This window comes from Alnus glutinosa, chromosome 3, assembly GCF_958979055.1.
Source record: "Alnus glutinosa chromosome 3, dhAlnGlut1.1, whole genome shotgun sequence".
NCBI classification, from domain to species: Eukaryota; Viridiplantae; Streptophyta; class Magnoliopsida; order Fagales; family Betulaceae; genus Alnus; species Alnus glutinosa.
The window spans coordinates 22,838,523-22,864,461 of record NC_084888.1 but is presented as its reverse complement, the minus strand read 5'-3'; the positions used below and the strand labels follow the sequence as shown (position 1 = coordinate 22,864,461).

At 39.9% G+C, this 25,939-nt stretch overlaps 1 protein-coding gene across 1 annotated transcript; it reads left to right on the top strand.

Annotated features, from left to right (window-relative positions):
* The first annotated feature begins 3,688 nt into the window (after nt 1–3,688).
* On the top strand, nt 3,689–21,517 carry LOC133862876 (protein MODIFIED TRANSPORT TO THE VACUOLE 1). Its single transcript, XM_062298785.1, has 5 exons — nt 3,689–4,405; nt 5,187–5,936; nt 6,139–6,294; nt 7,952–8,899; nt 20,991–21,517. The coding sequence occupies exons 1-5, from the start codon at nt 4,199–4,201 to the stop codon at nt 21,030–21,032; spliced, it is 2,103 nt and encodes a 700-aa protein (XP_062154769.1). The 5' UTR covers nt 3,689–4,198; the 3' UTR covers nt 21,033–21,517.
* The last annotated feature ends 4,422 nt before the right edge of the window (nt 21,518–25,939 follow it).

The following is a 25,939-nucleotide window of genomic DNA, read 5'->3' as shown; positions in this document are numbered from 1 at the left end:
CCTATTTAATTATTTTAAAATCAAATTTTTACTCCCTTAATTTTATTTTATTTTTCATTACGTCTCCCCACATTTAAATTCCTAGTTCTGCCTGTATGTATGATAATCTCATTAAAACACCTAAACCATATTCAATATAACTTAAGAACTACATGCATATATACAATAATATGCATATGTATAGAATGATATGCTCAATGTTCTAATAAAATACAGGAACTAAACAACTTTATTTATAAATCGAAAATTTTATACAAATAAAATTGACTTTTAGGTCATAAACCCTAACAAGGGACTCACTGGAGAAGGGGGAAGAGAGCGACGAGAGCTCTCTGGAAGTTTCAGGACACAATCTTAACAAGATCTACAAGGGCCTTATGGATAGTGAGATTATTTATCACCCAAAGCTTTATTTTTTATTCTCTCATCTTTGGCATTACCCAAAGATCAATACCTATTGAGACATTTTTTTTGGTTCATTCGAGAAAAGCAACATTGCTACAGCTAAATGAACCTATGGCTTCTATTTCATCAGTCAAAATGAACCATCCCATAAATAATCTAGTAATTTTTGAAAAGCATAAACGCAAAAGTAAGAATTTAAAAAGATTTCATTCATCTTGCTTAGAGCATCTCCAACAGATGCTTTAAATGGGCCACAATAGCCATTTTATTTCTCTAACAGATGCTTCAAAATGAAAACTTTGCTACAATGAACTTTTATATGTAAAAGTTCACTAAAGTACTTTGAAGTATTTTTATTTTTTATTTTTTTTATTCTCTTCTCACTCCCTCTCCCTAAAATGAAGCTTTTCATCTTTTCTCTCATTCTCTTTTCCTTCTTTGTCCTCATTCTCTCTCGTCTTTCTCCTCCAATCCTCATTCTCTCTCCCTTCTTTCTACTCATTCACAAAAATCTTAAAACATAACATTGCTTGTGCTTGTTTTTGTTTGGGAGGATAAATAGATGTTTATGGGGTGATGTCGAAATGATGGGAGAACTGAAAGTATGCCGAAAATGTTGCTTGAAAGTGCTTCTACAATCCATTTCATGTTTGACTATTATTTTGGGTTGTAGAGTGTGCAGATCAAGGCAAGTTGTAAGACCCATGATTCTACTATTTCACAACTCGAAATTTGGCAAGCTGAAATTACAGAACCCAACGAAGAAACATAATTAGATAAACCCATCTCACTGGTGAAATTGGGCTCGGATACTATAAGACTCATTTGGTAACTGATTATTCCTTACTTATAGAAGCTTTCCTTCATCATATAGCCTTCAGATCAAGCCCAACAAAATTATATGGTCATCTGGGTATGTTAGATCTACTACCCGCCGACTAGACACCACCATTAAAGCAACAATCATGAAGCTTAAAACGTCGGATTTTGCGGTGGCTACGCTTCATTTTTGGAAGCTCTCCGGGGGCAAGTATCCAATTGTATCACCAATTCTGGTCTCATCCAGATAAAGACGAGAGTGAGGGGGGAAGAAAACGGTAGGTTAAAAATAATATTTAAAGAAAGTAGAAAGTGAAATAGATAATTCGTTAGAGTTTGTATTGAAAATATAATAGCTAAAATAGAAAAATATGTGTTTTGCATAGCTAAAATAGCTAATGTTACTTGAGATGCTCTTACACTATTGTATTTCGGTTTGAAAGACAAACAATTTTCATTAAAAATAAAATAAAATAAAAGACAAACAATGTGAAGGATTTTTCTACCGATTGTAAAAGAAAAAAAATTAAAAATTAAAATAAAGAGGAAAGTACAATTAATCTCTTAAACTTATATTTTAGTTATGCGATGACACTTTACATTTGGCACGCAGAATGTCTATTTCAGTAGGAAAATGAATAATTTTGAATGAAAATAAAAAAATAGGGTATAAAATAACATTGGAATAGCCAATTTCACGACTTATGAAGAAATGAATATTCCTTAATTTAAGAAATAACTGTACTCTTAATTTTTAGAGAAATAGCTATTCTGTAATTTAAGGAATAGTGAATGGGAACAACTATTACAAGTGTTAGATGCTTATTATATATTCTAACACCAAAATTATTTTATTATACATTCTTCTATTTCTAATAAAATATATATATTTTTGGGATAACTTCACAGAAGGGTATCTAATTATACGTCGTTTTGAGATAAGAGTACTAATCTAGCAAACGTCTCAAACTCGGGTATCCACGTTTCTAAATGTCTCACTTAAGGGTACTCCATTAAAATTTGCTGTTATATCTTGTCAAAATTCTCAAAATACCCCTGTATTTTTTTAATTTTTTAATTTTTTAAATTTAGGCATAGTTATTTTTGCAAATTCCGTTAAATTTTGACAAATATTTAAATCTTAGCATTTTTTTTCCTTAAAAAAGAGGAGTATTTTGGGTATTCTTGTTAAATCCTAACGGAGTACCGTTAAGTGAGACGTTTGAAAACTTGAATACTCGAGTTTGAGACGTTTGCTAATTTAGTACTCTTATATCAAAATGACATATAATTCGATATCTTTTTGTGAAATTATTTCTATATTTTTTTCCAATGAAATAGCTATTTCGTGTATAAAAGATAATCTTAGTACTTTCCGGTTACAATTTCATTGAATACTCTGTTTGTTTCGGCGTAAAATGACTTCTGGAAAATGATTTCAGCATTTTCCGATGTTTGGTAAGGGCGAAAATAATAGTCAATCGAAAAATGATTTCTGTTTGGCCAAAAATGCTTAGTAAATTTCGGAAAATGATTTACACTTTTTAAAAGCGTAAATCATTTTCCGAAGACGCCAGACGCAGTCAATCTATTTTAAACGGCACAGTCGACCTTCACGTTCAAGCAGCCGACCACCATCGAAATATTGCCGGTATCGGAATCCGACAACATCCGGTTAATGTCGCCGGAATCTGGCGATGGAATCCGGTCACTTTCGCCGGAATCCGGTCAGCCAGATTCTGGCGACCAATCTGACCGAAATCCGGATCTGGCCAGAGAGGCCGGATCCTGGCCGGCCCTGGCTAGAGAGGCCGGTTCCCGGCCGGCCTTGGCCAGAACGGCCGGCTGGCCGGAATCCGGCGACCACTTTCGCCGGAATCCGGCTATCCCAGATTCCGACGAAACTGTCCGGATTCTGGCATTTATCTCGAATTCTGGCTATATTAGCCAGAATCAGGTAAAAATGGTCAGAATCTTGTCGGTCAGTGACCGAATCTCGTCATCGATGATTTTTATATTATTTTACATTAATATTTTTATGTTGTGAATAAAAATTGATTTTTATAAGTTAATATGATTGAATAAAAATATAAAAAAATATTTACGATTTTTCGTACGCGCCAAATACCGGACAATACTTTCGACGGAAAATGGTTTCTTGAAAAATGACTTTCCTGAAACCATTTTACGTCGAAACAAACGGAGCAGAAGTTTCATCTTCATTCATTGGTATCCGGTAACGTGCACATCGCGTGTGATATATATCACGGAAAGGCGAATTTATAATGAAATAATAATTTGAAAACATAAATTACATAATCTACATATATATATATATATATATATATATATATATATATTCCAACAGAACTGGGCCAATGTGGGCATGTGGTTCAACCCAGAATAACCAAACCCAGTGGCCCATATAAGTGCCCCGACAATGGTGCGTGACTTGGCGCACAGCAAACCTTCAACGTAAACCACACGGGTCACCTGGCTGGGGACTTTTCTATTTTCTTTCGTTCTTGCCCATAGCCTGTCCGTACTCTCGGTTCCCCTTCCACATTTCCAATCCTCCTCCAAAATCTCTCTCTCTCGCTCTCTAACTGAAAGCCCTAATTTTGAGCAATTCTAATTTCTTCAATTCCATGCACAAATTCACACCAAGCTAAAAATTCGGTGATTGAAGTTATAAAATCGCTGCGTATTCTGTGGAAAAATTCTCAGACTTTGAACAGCTCTGATTCAATCAGTCTCGGTGATTCATAAACTTGGGACCCTCTGGTTCCCGAATTGGGCAATTCCAATTCTACGGTTCTGAATTGAATTGAATCGGATCGCCTTGGAGCAAGAGCATTTTTGTAAAAATTAGGGGGGGTTTTCTGAACGATTCTACGACTTTTGAATTGAATTTGATCGGTTTGGAGCTCAGCGATTTGTGAAAGTTGGGGTTTTCTTTGCGAATTGGGGGCAAATGGATTCGAGCCGGAGAGCGGTGGAGTCATACTGGAGGTCTCGGATGATCGACGGTGCCACGTCGGACGAGGACAAGGTCGCGCCGGTGTATAAGTTGGAGGAGATCTGCGAGCTCCTGCGATCGTCGCATGTCAGTATTGTGAAGGAGGTCTCGGAGTTTATTCTGAAGCGGCTTGAGCACAAGAGTCCGATTGTTAAACAGAAGGTGTGAATTGTGTTTGTTTTCTTTGTCCTTTTTGATTGGTGCTTTTGGATTTGGGATTGGGTAGATCTGGGCCTTGAAGTATGGTGATTTTTGTTTGGTTGCTTAGAAAATGTTGGAAAAGGAGAACAAGTTGTTGAGGATGTGTGGGGATAGAAGGGGAATTGGGATTTTGAGGGTTGGGTTTTGGGTTATTTTTTGGTCCCTGGAAAATGAAGGTGTCATATCACCTTAGTAATTGAGTTTCGATAGACTAAGTTGGGTGAATGATTTTTTTTAGGCTTTGTCTGACAAGTAGTGCAAAAATATGCAGTTTTAGTCTTCTGTCTCTGTCTCTGTCTTTCTCTCCCCCCTTTTTGCAGTAATCTAATCTGCATAGGATATGTACAGTAATAGTAGGAATCGTGTTCTACTATATATTGTGGGAATCGTGTGAATTGAATGTTTTATTTTTATTTTTTTGGGTGTGTTCTGCTTGTAATTATTGTATGCAAGTTCATTATTGCAAATGAGGTAGCAATCTTATAGTTTTTCTTAATTGCTTGTGGTTAGCAGGCTTCCATTTTAACTAGGGACTCCAATTTTCAGAGGGGCTGTTAGTTTGATAGTTTGATAGCTTTTGACCCCCTTTTTTTTGCTTAGGTTGTGAAGTTTAGTAGGGGTTCCTAGACTAGAAAGATATAAAGATTTAGATGGATGACTCTGGTTATAACGGTTATAGATTGTTACCGAAAACTATGATTTGTAAGAAGTATTGATACCATCAGGCTGAATTAATGTGCAGGCTCTGAGGTTGATAAAATACGCAGTGGGGAAATCTGGTGTGGAGTTCAGGAGAGAAATGCAGAGACATTCAGTGGCTATTCGCCAGTTATTTCACTACAAGGGACAGTTGGATCCTTTGAAAGGGGATGCACTTAATAAGACTGTGCGGGACACTGCTCAAGAAACTATATCTGCTATTTTTTCTGCGGAGAATGATAAGCCAGCTCCTGCTGAAGATCTTAACAAAAGAATACAGGGGTTTGGAAATACAAACTTCGAAATTCCATCGGAAGAAAAAAAATCATTTCTTAGTGAGGTAGTAGGTCTTGGAAGTGCATCTATCAAGCAGGGACTTAGTAATTTCACGCAAGGTCATCTATCAAAAAAGAATGAAAATGGAAGTTACAGGAGTCCAAATCTTCGGAGGTCATTGACTATAGAATCCGAGTATGCAGATAGATACGAACCTGTTGATTATCGGAATGAGACTCAGGGTAGTTTTGGGATTTCAAAGAATGTGGCTAGTGGACCTTGGAACCAGGATTCAATAGTAAATAAGATGGAAATAACCAATGGGGATTCCGGTTCAAGTCATAAAGAAAGTAAGACTCGCGAAGAGAGGTTATTGGAGACCATTGTAACATCAGGTGGTGTACGTCTACAACCTACTCGGGATGCTATTCGGGTTTTTCTTGTGGAGGCTGCAAAGTTGGATGTTGTGGCTTTAAGTCATGCCCTTGAGTCAAAGCTCCAATCTCCCCAGTGGCAGGCATGTCAATTTTCTTCATATATTCATAGAAGTCAAGATTTTCTTTGCTTCTATGCCCGTTCTCCTTTAATATAGTTTGGTTTCTTTAGATGTGACATGGGCGCTAACATTTTTTTTTTGGTTTTTAAGGAAAACTTGGGAGGCTTATTATATGATTATTTATGAAATATCTTATGGTTTTTATGGAATTATCATCGATCAGGTTCGCATGAAAGCTGTCTGTGTCCTTGAGTCAATACTGAGGAAAAAGGATGATGACCATTTTTCCACAGTAGAATCTTATTTCAGTGAAAATAAAGATGCAGTTGTGAGATGTTCCGAGTCTCCTCAAGCTTCTCTGAGGGAAAAGGCTAACAAGGTAAACTTTTTATTTTTTTATTTATTAAGTCCTGACTGAATGCATTTGAGCTTTGCTGGTTTGTGCTTAATTTGCTTTCACAGCCAATTTTATCATAAGCATCACTCAAAGTGGTACTTTCATCTGTGGTTAGTAATTAACATTAATCATAACCTGGATTTGGTGGGCTTATTTTTTTGGCAACTGAGAAATGAATTATTGCAATGGCTAGGAAGCCTTTGAGTCTCTTTATCTTTCACCTTGAACCAAACCAAACAAAAATGAGGTATGACTTTTGAGTATTCTTGAGGATAAGTGACTTACATGAAGGAGGCAGAAAATGTTCTATTACATTCCGCTCTCTGTTATGAAAAGCAGAATAACCTGATGCTTCTTAAACTGAATCGTTATGAGGAGGCCGTGGATAAATTTATTATGAGTGCTAAATTTTGCCAGTGTGAATAATGGTACTAGTTTAATGATATAAAGTATAGGATTCTGCTCATCCAAAGCAGCCATCATGGTCTCTTTTCTCGTGCTGCATTTAATATTTGCCATAAAAAATTTCTACCCAAGAATTGTTACTTATCAAAAAAAAATTTCTACCCAAGAATTGTCACAAAAGGGGTAAGGGGTCAATCAACATCAGCATCCTTGTTGAGTGGTCAATCATAAGTCTCTGTCCTGTTATGCTTTATGCACGCTTGAACTTATACAAGATTTAATTCTATAATAATAACCGTAGAGTCGTTTCTCACTTTATTTGTGGTTTCGTGTACTTCAAGGAATTTCAGTTATGGATACTTTATGGCAGGATTGGTCACTTGTGTGCTTTTAGTGCAAGGACTATGTTCTTATAGAAAACTTCTTCTTACTTTTATTTTATTTGTCTTTCTGAAAACAGAATCACTTTGGCACTTGGCGACAGTTATACAAACGGCTGTTTAATTTTCTCAAACAGTTTATGAATTAATACCCTTTCGTTTCTCTAATGCAAACAATTACGTAATAATTATGCTTTATTTAAATGGTATTGCATTGTTTTCTAACATTCAATTAGGTTATTAGTGGTCCAAAAAATCCTTGAACCACACTAGAGTTAAAAAATTTACAGACTTTCCTTCCACCTAAAACCATATTAAATTGCTTATCTGAATTGGAAAATCAATTTCAATAGATCATAATTATTTGTGAATAAATTTCACCCTGCCTTAAGTTCTAGCCACAAATTACATTAAATTCTTCCATGTTGCTTTTTATTTGGAAAAGTGTTGCAATATCTTGAATATTTTTAGTAATGGTTTGGATTCTGAACAACCTTCCAGAAATTGTTTAAATTGCAGCTCTCCACCTTTATAAGAGATAGTAAGCCCACTTTTTATTGGTCAATAGAAGTAACTCCTTTTAGAACTTCTTGACCAAATCTTCCAATGTGGAGATAAATAGATGGAATGGAATGGTTCTGGCAAGAAGTTGCTTCATGCTTCATCTCAGTTCCTGTATGTTTTTTGTTAATCAAAATTTAAATATGTACATAAATATGCCAGCTTTGTGTTCATTTGATGATATTTTACCATAGAGATATTGACTGCTAATTTATAGCTTGGACTGAAACTCTTTTCTATGATTACTTTTGAAGATTCTTTTGTTGAGATAAAAATTGGTGCTTTATGGTCAGGTTTTAAGCCTTTTGGGTGGAGAACAAGCAGACAACATGGCAAATACAGAAAAGACTGTGAAGGTTGAGACAACTACTGTTGTTCAAATGCCTGACTTAATAGACACCGGTGACTCAGATGAGTCAACAAAGGATCAAAGTGATCAAAATCTCACCAATCTGTCAATTCCAGCCCTTCTGATTGATGATTTATTTGGAGATGGTCTAGGGACTGGTGTAAGCACTAGTGAACCAAAAAATGATGATGACCCCTTTGCAGATGTGTCATTTCATGCTGGTGATGGTGAGGAACATGCAGGTGACCTCTTTTCTGGGATGACTGTTGATAAACAGGGTGCTAATGAAATTCATATGGCAGGGAAGACAAATGGAACTGAACTATTAGATATTTTTGGGTCCAATCTTGAACTTCCTCAGGAGCAAGAAATTTCAAAAAAAGATGTTAATGATTTGATGTCAGGTTTGTCCATTAATGAAAACGCCTCAAACATGCAGCAGAAAGGAACCTCTGTCAGAGCTTTTTCTGAAACTCTGCTCTCAGATTCAAATGGTCATCCTAGCCATCAGGTTACTAATGACGCTTTGAGTGGCATGTTTAGTTCTCAAACGGCTGTGCCAAATGCAAATGCTATGTTTCCCTTTGGTGCTATGCCATACAATATACCTCCGGGCTTCATGTTCAACCCTGCTCTTTCTTCTCAGCCAATGAATTATGCTGCCATGGGTGGTCTCTTTGCTCAGCAGCAATTGCTAGCAAAAATGTCTGAACTCCAACACCTTGGGGACATGAATGCCCAAAATGCTGGTGTCGGTCATTTTAGTGGAACTGATGTAGCATATTCTTCAGCTCTTCCAGATATATTCAAATCAAACTTTTCAACTCAAACTCCTAGTTCATTGATGAATAGTTCAAAGAAAGAGGAAACCAGAGCATTTGACTTTATCTCGGTAAGCTTGAGTTCAGAAACTTGTGGTTTGACTGTTTTAATTTTTTGCACCATGATATTATACTGTTCTACACATTGGGAGCTGTGTTCAGGTTGCTTATTCTTAACTTGTTAATGATAGTCATAGCAATTGGCTATGCCTTTGTTTGAAAATATTTTAGAATTCTTAATTGGTTTTGGACGGGTTGATCATATAGTGTTTGGTTAATTAAAATTGGAACTTTGATCAATGTTTCTTACACTAGGAGATTTAAGTTTTTTCCCCCCCCCCCCCTGTTTTTCTTTGATAAGTAATTGGCCCCAAGGGGAGGGGGAATGAGAGATTCGAATTAGTGACCTCTGATTCATGAGGCGTGTTCCCAAGCCGATTGAATGATATTAATTATTAGAATGATGGAATGGTTTTACTATGTATTCCTTCTAGAAGGCTGAGCTGTCCTGGTGAGGTGTCCCTCCCAGCTATCGTTCCCTTGTATATTTCCTTCAATATATGTAACCATTTTTTTTATATAAGAAAAAATTGAATGGAATGATGGTAGTAGATTTTTTGCTGCCCTTTTCTCATATTGCTAACATAGTATCAGAGCCTAGGGTCCGACTCCTTCCCTCACTCTCTAATTGATCCTGTGTTTCACAACTTTGTCTTCCCTTTCGTTTGGTTTTCCTCACTCTCTATTTCTAAACTACTGAGACATGGGCTTTATGCCCATGATTGGGGGTAGATAGCGTCGATATCACTCATCAATGGTGTGATGTTGTCATCATCGCCACCATCAACTCTGTAATCGTCAATGGTTTTAGTGTAAACAACCGGTATAGTGGCTGCTATAGTATGAGTTCTACCTTGTATAGAAAAGTTGCTTAGGGTGTGTGGTTGTGTTGATTGACGTTTTCGGTGGTGGTCGATGGTTTCTACGGTAGCCAGAGATTGTTGCAGTTATTGATTGTTTTGGTGGAAATTTGTGCTTTCATTAAACAGTGTGCGCTGTGGTTGTCGGTTGGCTCTGTTATCGCCGGCAAGGTCTGACTGTCTTCAATGAATTTTCAGCAAGTTTTGAAGACAGTGTGGTGTTTGGTGGATTTTGAGGTGTTTATTGGTGATTTCTCTGGTGACGTCTGTGGTGTTCAATGGTGTCAGGTGGTCCTTCCGGCGGTTTCTATGGTGGTCATCGACGCTGTCGCCAACGGAAGCTGTGGTCGGCGGCATCTCCGAGAAGAAGAGGACCCCTATTTGGTTGCAGTTGTTGGCTTTTCCTTATCCCGAATAGGGATAGTATTAATCGAATTTAGTTATTAATTTGGTTTTGGGCTTCTTAGTGATTTGGCCCACTTGTGTTGGCATTTGTCCCGTGGAATTTGTGTTGGTAATTGGGCTTCGCCCGTTCACTTTGTACCAACCTAACAGTCCATAAATTTGGTTGGACCCGCCTAGTCTCATTAGCGAAAGATCCGAATTTAATTTGGATTTGTATCTGGCATAGTTGATTTGGATCTATATCCAAGCTAATAGTCAACTTTGTTTTAACCTCATTCAAATCGGGTCAACTATACCCTCTGGTGGTGATCCATTTCGGCCGATACAAATCGATTCCAGCCAAATCTTCGAATTTCTGTCGATATGTAGTAAATTTTGGCTGGTACAAAGTGACTTTCAGCTGATACAGACTGGTTTAGTGTTGTTCTGGCCGGTTCTGACAACTTTTTGGCTGGTTCAGTTTGGTTATCAGCCTCTTTGGTGATATTTGGCTGATTCCATCTTGTTTTCGGCAGGTTTGGTTATATTTCGGCCTGTTCAGCTTTTTTTTGGCCGTTGCAACATGTTTTTCCTCCAGTTCACACCTATTTCAGATTAGTTCAAGTGTTTCTTCACCGATCCTGCATCATCTTTGGGTGATTCATCCATATTTCAGTGCTTTCCATGCGTTGCTTCACGGCATTTGGGGTAATTTCTTGGCCTTATTGTTGTGTTTTGTATTCGTTAATACTATGTCTACTTGTGGGATCCATAAGACCGAGATGATCTCCATACAGAAGCATGAGTATGCTTAGCTCCTAGCCCATTATAAGTGGACAACCTCTTCCACCACCACTGTAGCCCACTCAAGTATTGTATCCCATTGTCTTTTATCCTCTACTTCCAATCCGTGAGTCATTGATTATGGTGCGACTAAGCATATGACTGATGGGTCCACTCATTCTCTGATAATCATATTGTTACGTCACCTCAAAGTGTCACTCTAGCCAATGGTTCCTTAGCCAAAGTTCAAGGCTCTGGCACCACTCATTTCAGTCTCGATCTTGAGTTGTTATCTATTCTACACATTCTTGGTTTTCATTTCAATTTGTTGTCCTTTAGTAAAGTCACCAAGGATCTCTAGTGTTGTGTTAGCTTTTATCATTCTATTTGTATTTTTTTAGGATCTACAGATGCCGTGGTGGATCATGTCGTGGTGTATTAGGGGAGACTTTAACGTCACTCGATTTCCTAGTGAAAGATTGGATGAAACTCGTTTTTGTCCCGCTATGGTGGAGTTCTCAAACTTTATTTTTGATCAGGGCCTCATGGATATTCCCCTTGTAGGAGGGCCTTTTATGTGGTCAAACAAGCGGGATCCTCCCTCTTAATCAAGAATAGATAGGTTTCTTGTTTCTCCAGAATGGGAAGCCCAGCTTCCTGATCTGTCTCAAAAAATGCTGTCGAGACTTTGCTCTGACCATTTTCCTATCCTTCTTGATTGTGGCAGTGTCCAGGGTAGTAGAAGACATTTTAACTTCGAAAATATGCGGTTGAAGGCTGAAGGCTTTGTGGATAGGGTGAGACAGTGGTGGTACTATCATTTTTAGGGATCCCCAAGCTTCATTTTGGCTTGTAAATTTAAGGCTTTGAAAGCCGATTTAAGAGCCTGGAATGAGCAGGTTTTTGGTAATGTGGAGAATTAGAGAAATAATCTTTTGGATGAGCTATGTATTCTTGATGTTTTGTAGGAAGAGTCTTAAATATCGAAGAGAAACTGAAGAAGGAAAAAGTTAATAGTGATTTGGAAAGGGTTTTATTATTGGAGGAAATTAGTTGGAGGCAAAAGTCGAGGGCTCTTTGGTTAAGAGAGGGGGAACAAATTTACAAAGTTTTTCAATTACGTGGCTAACTCGAATAGGAGAAAAAATTCCATTGAGTTGCTGTTGGTCAATGGCTCAATTTCTTCATATCAAATTGAGATTAGGGAACAAATCGTGCATTTCTATGATAGATTGTTTTTTGAACAGTTTAGTTGGCTGCCAAAGTTGGACGTCCTTGCTTTTGATTCCATTAAGGAGGAGGCCTCTTGGTTGGAGCCACCGTTTGAAGAGAGTGAGGTGCTTTAGGTGGTGAAAGGTATGAACAGAGATAATGCGCTAGGCACTATGGTTTTTCTATGGTTTTTTTCAAGCTTGTCAGGAAGTGATCAAAGTATATATTATGGGGGTGTTTCATGATTTTCACGCCAGAAGTAAGTTGGGAAGAAGTCTTGTTGCCAAGTTCATTGCTCTTAGTCCGAAGAAATTCGAGGCTATATTTTCGACCTATTAGTTTGTTGAGTGGAGTTTACAACATTATTGCCTATAGGTGAGTAGAGTTGTGGTGAAGATTATCTCGAAGCCTCAGAATGAGTTTGTCAAAGGTAGGCAAATACTTGACTCCGTTCTAATAGCTAATGAATGTTTGTATAGTAGGATCGGATTTGGTGAGCCTGGGGTTCTCTACAAATTGGATATTGAGAAGGCATATGATCATGTCAATTGGGAGTTATTATTAGTGTATTGACTTTCAGAATTTGAAAATTCTCCGTTCTCTCTCCTCTTATTCCCGCTCTCTTTTTCTTCCCCTGCTAGTGGTGGCGCGTGTAGGCGCGTCACGCTAGTTCTAGCTTCTGGCTTGTTCGTGCTGGGTGCGACAGAAGGGTTCTTCTCTTCGATTGGTGCTGGTTTTTGGCTGGTGGTGTTGAGGGGTTGGTTTGTGGGTATGCTTCCACGGGGCTTTGTCCTGTGATCTTTCAGGATCGACTTTGATGGAGTGTTGCTTCACCGCGAAAGCAAAATGCTTCTCTTTTTTGACGATGGCAGGAGAGCTTGAGCTCCGTTTGGAAGAGAGGAGGAAGGCGTATGGTGGGTTCATTGTTTTGGGTGTTCAGGGCTCAGCGTGGTTTATGGCCATGGTTGAGAAGGCTTTGAAGGATCCAGGTTTGGATTTCGTCAAGTACTTTCAGGAGGATACAAAAGCTCTGATGGTTCGAGGGAATGGGAACAAGGCTGGCCACTTCCTAGAGGTGGTAGCCTACGCTGAGGGTGGTCGGAAAAGGGCTATTTGGCTCCCTGAAGGCCGTGGTGGGTGGGGTTGGTCTCGGGTGGTGGGTGAGTTGAGGAAGCTGCTTTCTTTTCTCGGTTTAAAGGCTCGGTCGCCGGGTGGTGGGATATCTTCTTCGGAGGGGACTCCGAAGAGGGGGGGGGGGGGGGGGGGGGGGAGTTGAGTATTTTCAGGGAGCCACAGATGGGTCTCCGACGGGTGTTAAGAAGGGAAAGGGATCAGGTCCTCCGTCGTTCGCGGAGGTGGTGCGCTCGGGAGCTACCGCCTCTGTCTTGGGTTGCAGGTCTCCGGTGCTGATTTCAGGTCGGTGCAATTTGGAGAAGAAGCTGCCACCAGTGGGTTGCTCCGCCATGGAGAAGCAAGCGACTGGTCCCCTGGGTAAGGACCGTTGTGTTGATGAGAGTCTCAGTTCCAGAGTTTGCGTCTGTTGTTCGGCTTGCGTGTCTGGGGTAGCCGATGTTGAGGGTGACTCTTCTCTGCAAAGGGATAGCGTGTCTGGAGGGTTCGGGCAGATTCTAGAGATCCTTGGGCGCCTTTCCAAGGCTTTGTTTTGGGCTTGTGGGTCTTCGCTTAGATTGGGCTTGAAGTCCTCTGTTCGGCTTAAAAGAAGGTTGGGTTTTGTAGCGGGCCGGATGCTTAAGAGGTGCAAGTCTGCTTTCAAAGGGTCTCGGTTTCGGGCTGGGGCTAAGGTGCCTAAGCCCTTTGAGAGGGCTGCTGAATCGTGTCTTGAGTCGGTTTCGAGGCGGGTCTCGGGTCCGGGCTCGAGTCCTTGTCTAGGTTTGGTTCAGCTTTCTTTCCCCCCGGAGGCGTTGTCTTCGGAGGCCATCTCCGTTGAGCAGCCTTTGGCGGCGGTTTCAGGTCCAGTCGTTCAGCGCTCTCTCATCCCGGAGGCTTTGTCTCCGGCGCCTTCTGTTGAGTGGCCGTCGGTGGCAGTTCCTGCAGGTCCCGTCCAGTCGCTCTCTGCTCCGGTCTCTTCTGGGTGGGCCTCTCTTTCCCTGGCGTTTTCTGTGCTTGCTTCTTCGGTGTCTTCTGTGCAAGGTTCCTCTTCTGCTCCGATGGAGGAGGTTTTTCAGTCCCCAGGTTCTTTGAAGGGCTCAAACCTTGCAGAGTTTGGCGGGGCTCTTCCCTTTTCGTCGGCTGCTTCTTCGGCTTCGGCTGGGCTGTTAGTGAGTTCTGATTTTTCCAGTAGCTCGTGTGGTTCAGGGCCTTTTGTCTCTGCTGCTGCTCCTTCTCTCTCAGGGGGCTTCTAAGTTGGGGGTGAAGATTTGTTCTTCCCCCCCTTGCTGCATTTTAAACCTTTTCAGCATTATATCAGGAGGGCTAGGGAGTTTAGGGTAGGTCACTCAGTGAAATAGAATGATGGGTTATTATCGGACTCTCTGGAAGCATCGATGTTGTCTGCTAGCCTTGTTGTCAATAAGGTGTTGATAGTTGAGCCTCCTGCGATAAAGGTTGTAAAGTCTCCAGTGAAGCAGGGCATGCTTAGGAAGGGGTTTCTCAACCCTCGCCCGATTGTTTCAGGCCCTTCCGCTTCGCCTCGGGAGGTCATCGATGTCGGGGTGGTAGGACCTTCCTCCCCTTCGAGTGGTTGCATCATTCATTTTTCTGTTGAGGGAAATGGATTCTCCCAATCCAAGAATTGGCCTGTCGGTTTTGATCATAACGGGGAGATTGTGGTTTGGGAAGAGGAAGATGAATTTTGGGATGGATTACCCTTGGATTGGGCGTTGGATGAGGATTTTGCATTGGCTGGGGACTTTGGGGAGGAGGTTATGGCAATTCAAGATGCCATGGAAGAAGAATTTTAGCGGGATAAGATGATTGCGCGCTAGAAGTCCAAAGGAAAGAGAGAGCTCCTGAATCTGCATAGCTCCATCAATTATGGCGACGATTTTATTCCTGTTAGGCGTAGGAAAGGCAAGGCTCACGTGAAGTAGGCATTGGCGGGTTGTGGGTTGTTTTTCCGTTGCTTTTTGGTTTTGCTTTGTAGTTCGGCTTCGGTCGGCTTGGGTTTTGGGGTGTCTCTTGTGGTTTCGGTCGGCTTCAGTAGGCTTGGTCTTTGGGTGCCTTTGGGTTTTGGTTGTAGTGGGTGTCTTTTTTTGGGTGCGTTTCGGGTTTTGTGGGTGGTGTTGGTGCGTTTTGCTGTTTTTGGGCATGTTCTTGGGCTTTGGGTTTGTAAGTGCTCCTCGTATACTACCTGTGTATTGGGGCGCTTTTCGCTTTTTTAATAAAATTGCTTATTACTTATCAAAAAAAAAAATTGAGAGTTATTATATTTGTTGAGGATATGCATTTTTGGGGAGAAATGGTGTTCTTGGATAGAGTTTTGTATTTCTTCGGTGCGCTTCTTTGTTTTGGTGAATTGTAATCCTTCTAATTTCTTTAGTAGCTCTCGAGGTTTGAGACGGAGATCCTTTGTCTTAGATGTTGCTTGTCATAGTCATGGAGGCTTCAAGTAAAATGCTTTTTGCTACTAAACATGGGGGGGCTTCTTTCATGCTTTTTCCATGGGGACTTTGGTGCGCTTAACATTTCCTACATATTTGCGGATAACACCTTGATTTTTTGTGGGGCACACCCAAACCACCTCAGCTATCTATGCGCTTTATTTCTTTGCTTTGAAGCTGTACCCGATTTGAAAATTAATATGGCTAATTCAGAGTTGGTTCCTGTGGGGAATGTTACTGATGTAGATGGTCTGGTTGGTATTCTTGGATGTGGGATTTCTTTTTTGCCTTTGAATTACCTTGGTCTTCCTCTGGGAGCCTCTTTTAAGGCCAATTCTATTTAGGATGGTGTTCTTGAGAAGATTGAGTGTTGTCTGGTGGGTTGGAAGAGGATGTTTTTGTCAAAGGGTGGTAGGATTACCCTGATCAAGAACACCCTTTCCAATTTACCATGTATTTCTTGTTTCTTTTCTCTCTCCTAGCTATAGTTGGCAATCGAATAGAGAAACTACATTGGGATTTCTTGTGGGTGGGTTAGGTGAAGAGTTCAAATATTACCTAGTAAGTTGGTCCAAGGTTTGTTCTTTGACTTTTGAAGGTGGGTTGGAGGTTCGAACTTTGCTCTTCTTCAATCGTGCTCTCTTGGGTAAGTGGTTGTGGTGCTATATGCATGAGAGAAAGGCCTTGTAGTGGATTCTAAATATGGTGGCTCATGGGATGGGTAGTGCTCTAATGAGGTTCATGGGTCGTTTGGGGTGAGGTTATGGAAAAATATCAGGAGGGGCTGGAGGAAGTTTTTTAGTCATACCAGAATTAAGGTGGAAGATGGCTTAAAGATTAGATTTTTGAATGACAAGTGGTGGAAATCAAGGCCTTAAGGAAGCTTTTCTAGTTTTGTATGGTATAGCTCGTGTCAAGGATGCCTCTGTGCCAGATCATTTGGAGGTTTCTAGTGGATTACGTATACTTTATTAGAATAGCTGATGATTGGGAGGTGGAAGCCTTTGCTTCGTTCTTCAATTTGTTGTATTCCTCTAGAGCGGGTTGGGGAGGTGAAGATAAGATTTGTTGGATCCCTTCCAAGAGAGGGTTGTTCGACGTTAGATCGTTCTATATTGTCCTTGTCCCCCATGATGGTACTCATTTCCCTTGGAAGTTTATCTGGAGGAATAAGGTCTCCTTGAAAGCGGCGTTTTTTGCTTGGTTGGCTGCCTTAGAAAAAATTCTCACCATGGATAACCTTTGTTTTTTGATAAGTAATGATGTAACTTAATTGAAAAAGCGTAAGTCGCCCTTACATACACATGCAGTATACAAAAGAGTTCTTACAAACCCAGAATCCAAAAAACAGCAAAAAGGCCCATCAAATCCTTCCAGCTAGAAAGCACCCAAAACATCCAAAATGCACGTGAAACCCAAATCCCAAAAATTAAGTTGAAGCCCATGTCAAAACCCTCCCCGAAAACACCCAAACGTACCTCAAAAGCACCCCAATCAAACAAACCCCCAAAACTCACCAGAAACCCTGAACAACCCGCCCAAAAAAAACCTACAAAGATGCGATGGTGGTGGATAACTTGGTCGTTCATAACGGTGTTATTCAATGGAATGTTCTTTTTATGAGACATATCCAGGATTGAGAGATAGAGATGGTTCTTTCTTTCTTCGAGCGGCTTTACTCCACTTCGGTTCGACATGGAGAGGGCGATAGGTTGGTTTGGAACCCCTCTAAAAGGGTTTTTTTTTTTTATGTGAGATCCTATTATGGAGTGCTTATTAGGAAAAATGGCCCATCATTTCCGTGGAAGAGTATTTGGCGTGTTAAGGCTCCGACTAGGGTGGCTTTTTTTGTATGGTCAGCAGCTTTGGGTAAAATTTTGATGCATGATAACTTGCGTAAGATGAATGTCGTAGTGATTGAGTGGTGTTGTATGTGTAAGAAGAATGAGGAGTCTATTGATCATGTGTTGCTTCACTGCGAAATCGCCCGTGATCTTTGGAGTTACATTCTCATCTTATTTGGGGTAGAGTGAGTTATGCCACGAACGGTGTTGGAGTTGTTGACTAGTTGGGGTGCGTCGGGTGGGTATGGTTGTGCTAAAGAAGCTTGGCAGTTAGCTCCATTGTGTTTATTGTGGTGTATTTGGCGGGAACGGAATGCGCGACTCTTTGAAGATGTAGAGACATCAATGGTGGAGTTACGGAAGCGTTTGCTTAATATGTTATATATTTGGATAACATCCCATCATTGCTTGAATGATTTTACTTATGCAGACTTTTTAAATTTATTCTCTTTTCGTCCCATTTAGGGGCTCTCTTGTATACTTTTCGTGTATAAGGGTTGCGCCCCTCTGCGCTTTTAATAAATTGAATTACAATTACTTATTAAAAAGAAAAACACCCACAAACCCAAAACCCAAGCCGACAGAAGTCGAGATACAAAGGAAATGCCAGAGCTATAGGAGAAAAGAAAAGAAAAAAAAGCAACGGCAATTGTGCGCGGTGGCCACACGCAACGGAACAGTGCGTGGCGGCCATGCGCTCTAGTGAAGCCATTGATGAGGCGTGTGCGCGGTGAAAAGATCCCAAACATCGTAGATCTAACTTCCAAGCTTCAGAAGCTCCCTCGGCCACACGCATCTGCGTCAACGGCGGGGTAGAGTTGGAACACAATGGGGAGTCCCTCGGTGAGGCACGTGCACGGGGAGGAGGTCCCAAACACCGTAGATCTACATCCCAAGATGCAAAAGAACCAATCAGCCATGTACACTGGCGCGATGGCCATCCATAGAATCAACGTCGACGGTTAAGACCAGAACAAGCCGGCGAGGCCTCTGGTGGGGTGCGTTCGCGCGAAGACGACCCAACCACCGTAGATATACTCCCAAGAAGTAGAGAAACCCAAAACTAAAAGACCATAAAGAAGAAGAAAAAACACTAGAGCACCTAGATTGGATGAGGACCGAAAGAGGAGGCGGCTCCTCCCTCCTCACCATGGATAGGCTCTCCTCCGTCCTCATCATGGATAACCTTTGGAAGCGACATGTCATTGTGGTGGAAGATGATTATGTCCTTTGTTTTGTGGTGTATTTGAAGGAAAATAAATGATAGGAGTTTTAAAGATTGCGAGATGACAGTGGTGGATTTAAAGTAGGGGGAGTCTTGGCCATCCTTATCTCCTTCCTAGTGGCATTGTTGACTTGGTCATCCACTTCTTCCCATTTTAAAACGTCAAGTAGGGAGTCTTGGTAATCTCCTCTTTGCCTTGTGAAGCATGTTAGTTTCGTGAACATCTTCGTGTCCTTTCTTTCTAGGTTTGTTGGTTGAGTTTCTAATCTGTTTGAGTTAATCTACTCTGATATATGAGGTCCTTTTGAGTGTTGCATCTAATAACTTTCAATACTTTTTTTTTTTTTTTTTTTTTTAGTTTTTTGAGATTTTGGATTTTTGTTCATTTTCTCTCTGATAGAGGGTTTCTCTCTTGTATACTTTCTATGTATTAGGGTTAAGCCCTTTTGTGTTTTTCTAATGAGATTGAATTACTTATAGCAAAAAAAAAAACTTTCAGTACTTTATTACCTTTGTTGATGACTACTCCCGCATGGCTTGATTGTTTTTAATGCAAAATCGTTCTAAGTTAATGCCAACCTTTTATGTTTCCCATTCCCTTACTTCCTACTTATCTAACAAGGCATTATACACCTGACCACTTGTCCTCACACACCACAATAGAATAGTGTTGCTGAGTGTAATAATCGACACCTACTTGATGTTGCTCGAGCCCTCTTGTTTCATATGTATGCGCCAAAACGTTTTTGGAATGATGCAGTACTTACTGCATGTTACCTCGTCAATGGAATGCTCTCCTCTGTTCTTGATCGAGTGTCACCTTACTCCACTTATTCTCTTCTTCTTGGGTTGCGCCCCTCTGTGCTTTCAATGAATTGAGTTGCAATTACTTATAAAAAAAAAAAAAAAAACTTAATTCTCTTCTTCTCTAGTCTTCTCTTTGCCTCCTTGAGTTTTTTTGATGTCTTTGTTATGTCCATAATCTTGGCCCAAGTTTTGAGAAAGTGTCTTCCTTGGTTATATCGATGCTACTCTTCGGCCTTGCAGCTCTACTTTACGAGTGCTGATGTTACCTTTGATGGGTCTAAGTCATATTTCCTTGGTGTTTGTTCTTCCAAGGAATATCTGTTTGAGTCTCCAACATCTTCTATTCCATTTCCAACCCCTAGTCCTACACCACTGTACCTCTGCCTCCAATAGCCCCAACTTCGTTACAAGTATATTCCAGATGTCCATGGCCGACAGCTCCCGTGCCCCCTCCATCATCCTCACTGTCTACTGATCCTACTCCATCTACTGATTCTTATTCGCTTCCCAGTGCTCTCTGGAAAAGTATTCGCTCCTATGTCACTAAGCATCCGGTTGGTAATTTTGTTTCTTTTCAGTCTTTGTCTCCATCCTCTTGCTGTTTTATTTCAGTCCTTTCTAGTGTTTCCATTCCTAAAACAATCCAAGATGCACTCTCTAACCCGGGTTGGAGGAGTCATGGAAAGATGACAACTTAACATTAGAATGGGATTTGGGATCTTGTTCCCTTATTGGCTGGCAATCAGCTTGTAAATGGGTGTATACTTGAGACTCGGTTGGTTGCAAAGGGCTACACACAGACTTATGGCATTGACTATGATGAGATATTCTCTCTTGTGGAAAAGATCTATTTTATTCTCTTTGTACTTGGACAACTGCGTTTGAAGCTCCTTTGCCTTTTGGTGATAAGTTTTAATGATTTTCTTATTCTTTTTTCGCCTTCTAGATTAGCGTTTCTCTTGTACGGTTCCTATGTATCTGGGTTGCGCTTTTAATGATATTTTGATTACTTATAAATAAATGAAAAAAAAAAAGAAGAAAAAAATCTCTTTTTGCCAACCTGATTGGCCCCGCTTAATCAATTGGATGTTAAGAATGACTTCCTTACTGAGTGGTTTTTTTTTTTTTTTTTTTTCAAATATATATATATATATATATATATATACGAGTGACTTTTGCAAATAGGATTTCATCTATTAATGTGCATTTGTATATGGATTGTACCTATTTTAGTGGGAATGAAACGAATTCATTAGACAGGGTCTTGAAAAGGCTATTTTATTATTGTCATCCTTGTTACTGAATTGATTTATGAATTGCAACCAAAATGGGATATGGAATTGGAGTAATCAATGTAATGGATCATTTCTAGATGCCCTCCTTGATTATGGTTGTATGTATGTTGTTGTGTGTGTCTTGTCTTGTAGGACCATCTTTCTGCAGCCCGGGATCAGAAGAGGGTGCTTTGAATATTATAAAGGACTCTGCTTTGGGACTTGGATTATGTAGATTGAAGCAGGATGTGCAATTACGAGAAAGAAGGTATTCTTGTGCAATAATGGAACATTTGCAAATATTACTCAAGACGTGTTGTTTACGTGATAATTTCTCATCGGACTAGGAAGAAAAGCGAGTGGAGATAGCATATGCGGATTTTCTGTTAGGAATGGAAGAATGGGAAAATGTTGCGCTAGTTATATAGCTCAATTAGTTTTTTTTTTTTTTTTAATCTGATTTGGATTGGATGGATGTCATTCTCCTTAGTAATGGATTTGCAGACTGTTCTGTTATATTCCCCTCTTATATCCCCCTCCCCGCCCTCTTTTTTTTTTTTTTTTTTTTTGGTTAATTTTTTTTTTTCCTCCTCCTCCTAGAGATTACTTGTGGGGGGGTGCATGCTTTTGAACCCTGAAAATCAATAAAAAGCACTAGTGTTGTGTAGCTTTGTATAATACATTTACAGAGTAGGCGAGTGGTTTTCTGATTTAGTTGGATTTCCTTGTTCGACCACCCCTACCCCTATGTAAACTATATGTTTGTTCTCAGATATATATATATTTTAATCATAAAAAAATTGTTTATGTAATTTAGTGCTTTATGTAGTAGCAATGAATAAATCTTTTGGATAAATGTTTTTTTTTTCTCTACAGGCCTCTTTGAATCCTTTGAATCCATATTTATTTTAGAAAATTCTACTTGAACATCTAAATCAGGCAGGGTGACCCCCTCTCCCCCTATCTTTTCGTTCTCGTCATGGAAGTTTCCTCGGGCCTTCTTAACTGGATGGTCAATGATGTCAACAGATTTTATTTTTATTTTTTTCTTTTCATAATCGTAATAAAGGGGCAATCACAGTATTTCAAGAGTCAAAATTGAGGTATTTTGGGAAGAATTTGGTCAAATTGGTCATGTGCAAGGCACCTGATCACTTTTCCATTCATCCTAATGTCTAACCTTGATGTTGGGGCTTATTGCTTTATTTACAAAACGATAGTTTGGTGTACTTAAAGTCACACTTGGCAGTTCAGAAGGCCAAAATAAAAACGGATGCTAGTAATTTCTCAAAAGAAATTAAGGCAGCAGTTACGATTTCTTTGTAGAAGGGATTATGATCCTTTACAATTTTAAAGAAAATTTAGGTTCTCAAATTACGTGAATTCAAGTTATTTTTTACATTGAACGGCGTAAAAAATGCTACTTATTAAAGATACGACATATTAGGGTGGTAACTAAAAATATATTTAATTTTAAAAGGTTTTTTCTTCATTTTTAAAAAGACGTTTGTTTTTATTAAATTGGAAGATAGTTTTTTGTTTAAAACTTTTATGTGACATAAAGTTGTTTAAGAATCTGATAAAAATATAGTCAATTTTGATTAGAATCTGAAATTTTAAAAGAAATTGTAAGGCGTCCTGGAAAATGGTCAAGTTGGTGTGAGGAAAGTTGAAACATTTTTATATATAGATAAATAAATAAATATAGATAAAGTTGAAACATTGATTAGCCGTTAGGCCATCTCCAGCAGTTGAAGTTAAAATAGCTACTCAAAAAGTACCAATCTTTACTTTAACTACTGTTTATCCTATATTCTCTCCAACAGTTCACTCTCTACTTTTTTTTTAAAATATTATTTTTTAATCAATTTGTTTTATTTTTTTTCATTTCCCTCTCACTCTCCGGTCTCCCCCAACCCCCAACCCGTCTCCCCAATCCCAACAGAGCCGAGCGATTACTGTTCGACTTCTGGCGTCATCGTGGACTAGTACTGCCTCATCTCCCTCCTCGCCTGCCTCATCCTCTTCACCTTCCTCATCTTCTCCGCCTTCTACCAGTACTTGGAGGATTGGCGCGTGCGCTTCAAGCTCGTCTCATCCGGGAAGCTGCTGGCGCAGATCGAGGCCCCTTTGCTACAGGGGAAGACCCTCGGAGGAAGGGGATGTGGTCGGTGGCGAGGATCGGCGGGGCTGTGCTCTTCGAGGTGAACTCGGCCATCGCGTACCTGTTGATGCCGGCGGTTATGTCCTTCAACGGAGGGATCTTCGTGGTTGTGGTGCTGGGCCTCGCAGATCTCCCGGATCCATCTCTCCAGTTATGTCCGTCAACAGGGAGGGATGGAGAGGGCCGGAGCAGAGAGAGACGAAGAGGGAGGGAGAGAGAGAGAGAGAGATAGAGAATATTAATAAAAAATGTGTAAACAGATGAACAGTGAATAGCCAATAGTGACTATTCACTGTTCATGAAGTTAGGAAAAAAGTTAGAGTAGCTATTCTGCTGGAGGAAGAAAAATAGACAAAAATAGTCAAATTTAACCTTTTGGTTAAAATAGCACTCCTGCTGGAGATGCCCTTAGACGTGTTGGAGGAGAGTTAAGTGGGCGAGAGGCGGACAGAGACTAATAAAAGAATAAGAATCCAGAATGGGGATAAATGGGTAGTGGGCTTAAGTGAAGTTGTCATGTGAATGGGCCAATGAGCCTTTTCTTGTAATTTCAGTATTCCTTTCACCATTTCCATCCAGAGAGCATTCTTAATAGCCTCATCAAATTTTACTCACCAAAGTAGCTAAAAACCGCTTTTCTCTATTTTGGTGAGTAACTTTTTTAAAATTCTCCCACCAACCTCACCATTTTAACTATTCACTATTAGTATACCATTTAAATAATATTTTCTTAGATTTATTTATTCTTTCTCTATTTAATCTTTTTATACAACAAGTTACCATACACCTTCATATTGAGATTATATCATTACTAAGAAATTCACAGAAGTTTTCATTTGCTTCTCAACCAAATTCAAGAAAGAAAGAAAGAAAAGAGAAATGAAAGAACCACAAAGTTTATGTTAGGGACAAAGAAACCTTCATGTCCATGAAATAAGGATATCATCATGTGAGAGAGATGGGAGATAGGAGAAGAAAATGGGAGAAAAAAGGAAAAAAGTGCTGATCATGTGAGAGAGAAAGGAGAAACAAAATAGGTGAGAGAGTTGGAAAGTAAATATTACTCATCAAAATTTGTGAGTATTTTCACTCACCAAAACTTTTTGGTTAAAGTGGTGAGGCTGCTAGTAGTATTTTTTAGTGTTTTCATTAAATTGACTCACTAAAATAGCTAAAAAGCTATTTTAATGAGGCTACTAGAAATGTTCTGATCACCCAAAAATAACAGGAAAACCTTACAAACGAAATTAAACATTACATTTGGTATCATAGCCTACGATCTGGCTTGGCAGAAGGCACTAGAGTTTCACATCTTTCTGAATCAGTTGCAAGCAGCAACAAGAAAAGCATGAAAGAGTATTGGAGAGCTTGACACAGCAAGTGCAAGAAATCAAGGAATTCATGAACTCCATTTTCAGTTAATCCAATTGAAATGAATCTGTCGATCATGAAGCACAATCGTCTAGGGCTAATGGAAACTAACAGCACCGAATGAAGTAGGAAGTTTCAAGATTTGGAGGTGAAAATCCTTCAACCTGGATTTACAAGGCAAATCAGTTTTTTGCTTATTACAATATACCAGTAAACCAAAAGATTTTTATGGCCTATAAAATCCCTCACAAAACTTAGACAAGTATCCACTGTTGCATTGTACAAATCCCAATTTAGGAGCTTATCAAATAGGCTCAAAGGCTTATTTGAGAAGCACAAACTGAGTTGTTTTTTTTAGTGGATTGAGAGATGGCATCCTAACATATCAATCATGATGATCTTTGTTTGTATAGTTTCCGGTTTAATGACGTATGCCTTTGATGATGCTTTCTCCGATTGCTACAAGACAAAGAAAATAAACAAAGGACCTTGTTGAGTGTGCCGACAGGGTCTTACTTTGATGCCTAAGTCAGTTTCTCTAGACAATACACATAGTGTAGTCAAAGCACCATAAAATCAGAGTCCATCTTATACTTGGGGTATGGACATATTTATAGGTAGGGAGTCCTGCTTAACCTGGAGTCCTGCTCAACCTGGGAGTCCTAAGTTGAGTTCGAATAGGGCTCTTATCCTGGATCATGTGGGATAAGTGATGATCCCTTCAAATCCGAGATTGAGACCTTATCCCGAATCGTGTGGAATAAGGGCTTATCCAGAAGAATCCGGGGTGGAGACCTTGCAACAACCTTCCCAGAGATTTCGAGGCGGATTCTTCCCGCAAATCCCTCTTGTACATTGGGATAAAGATCTTAATATATTCTGTCTCAGTCGCCTCTTGGTAGTCCCAGGAGGCATCTATCCCGGAACCAACCTAGACCTCTTGGTAGTCCTAGGATATTATTTATCTGAGGCTAGTGTGTACCAAGCCAAAGACGTCTATAGATAAACTGGGTCTTCATGAGCTTCAAGTAATCACAAAGTCTTCATGGGCCTATGCAGACCTCTCCGGCCCATAATTTCAGCAAGGACCAGTCTCAGTGGGATTATTTCCCAAGGATCTTGATTATGGAAGTTGATACTTCTGATTGATATGTTGGTGTGGTTATAATGCACTGAACTGGACCACATGAGTTGTTATTTTATAAACTATTGTCAATTGAATAACTTGAACTCACGAATACTTATAACATTGACTTTTAGTCCTGATAGGAATGTGAACTTAAATGCGAAATGGATATCACTTTGATATATTTAGGCGTGAGATCTCTCATGCTTAAAATTTCGGTCTGCTGGGTGATCACATGTACCATTGTGAGAAAATTACTCATCAATATGGAATATGTTGGTAAATAATCCCACCGAGTTGGATAAAGGATGTCTTGGGATTACCGTATCTTGAAAACGCCACGAAGAATACTTGTACCAGGTCACCCCAGAGGCAAATACGCCCCGAAAGACCATAACTGATAAGTATATTGCAAGCCAATCTCGGGTTAGCAACACCTAG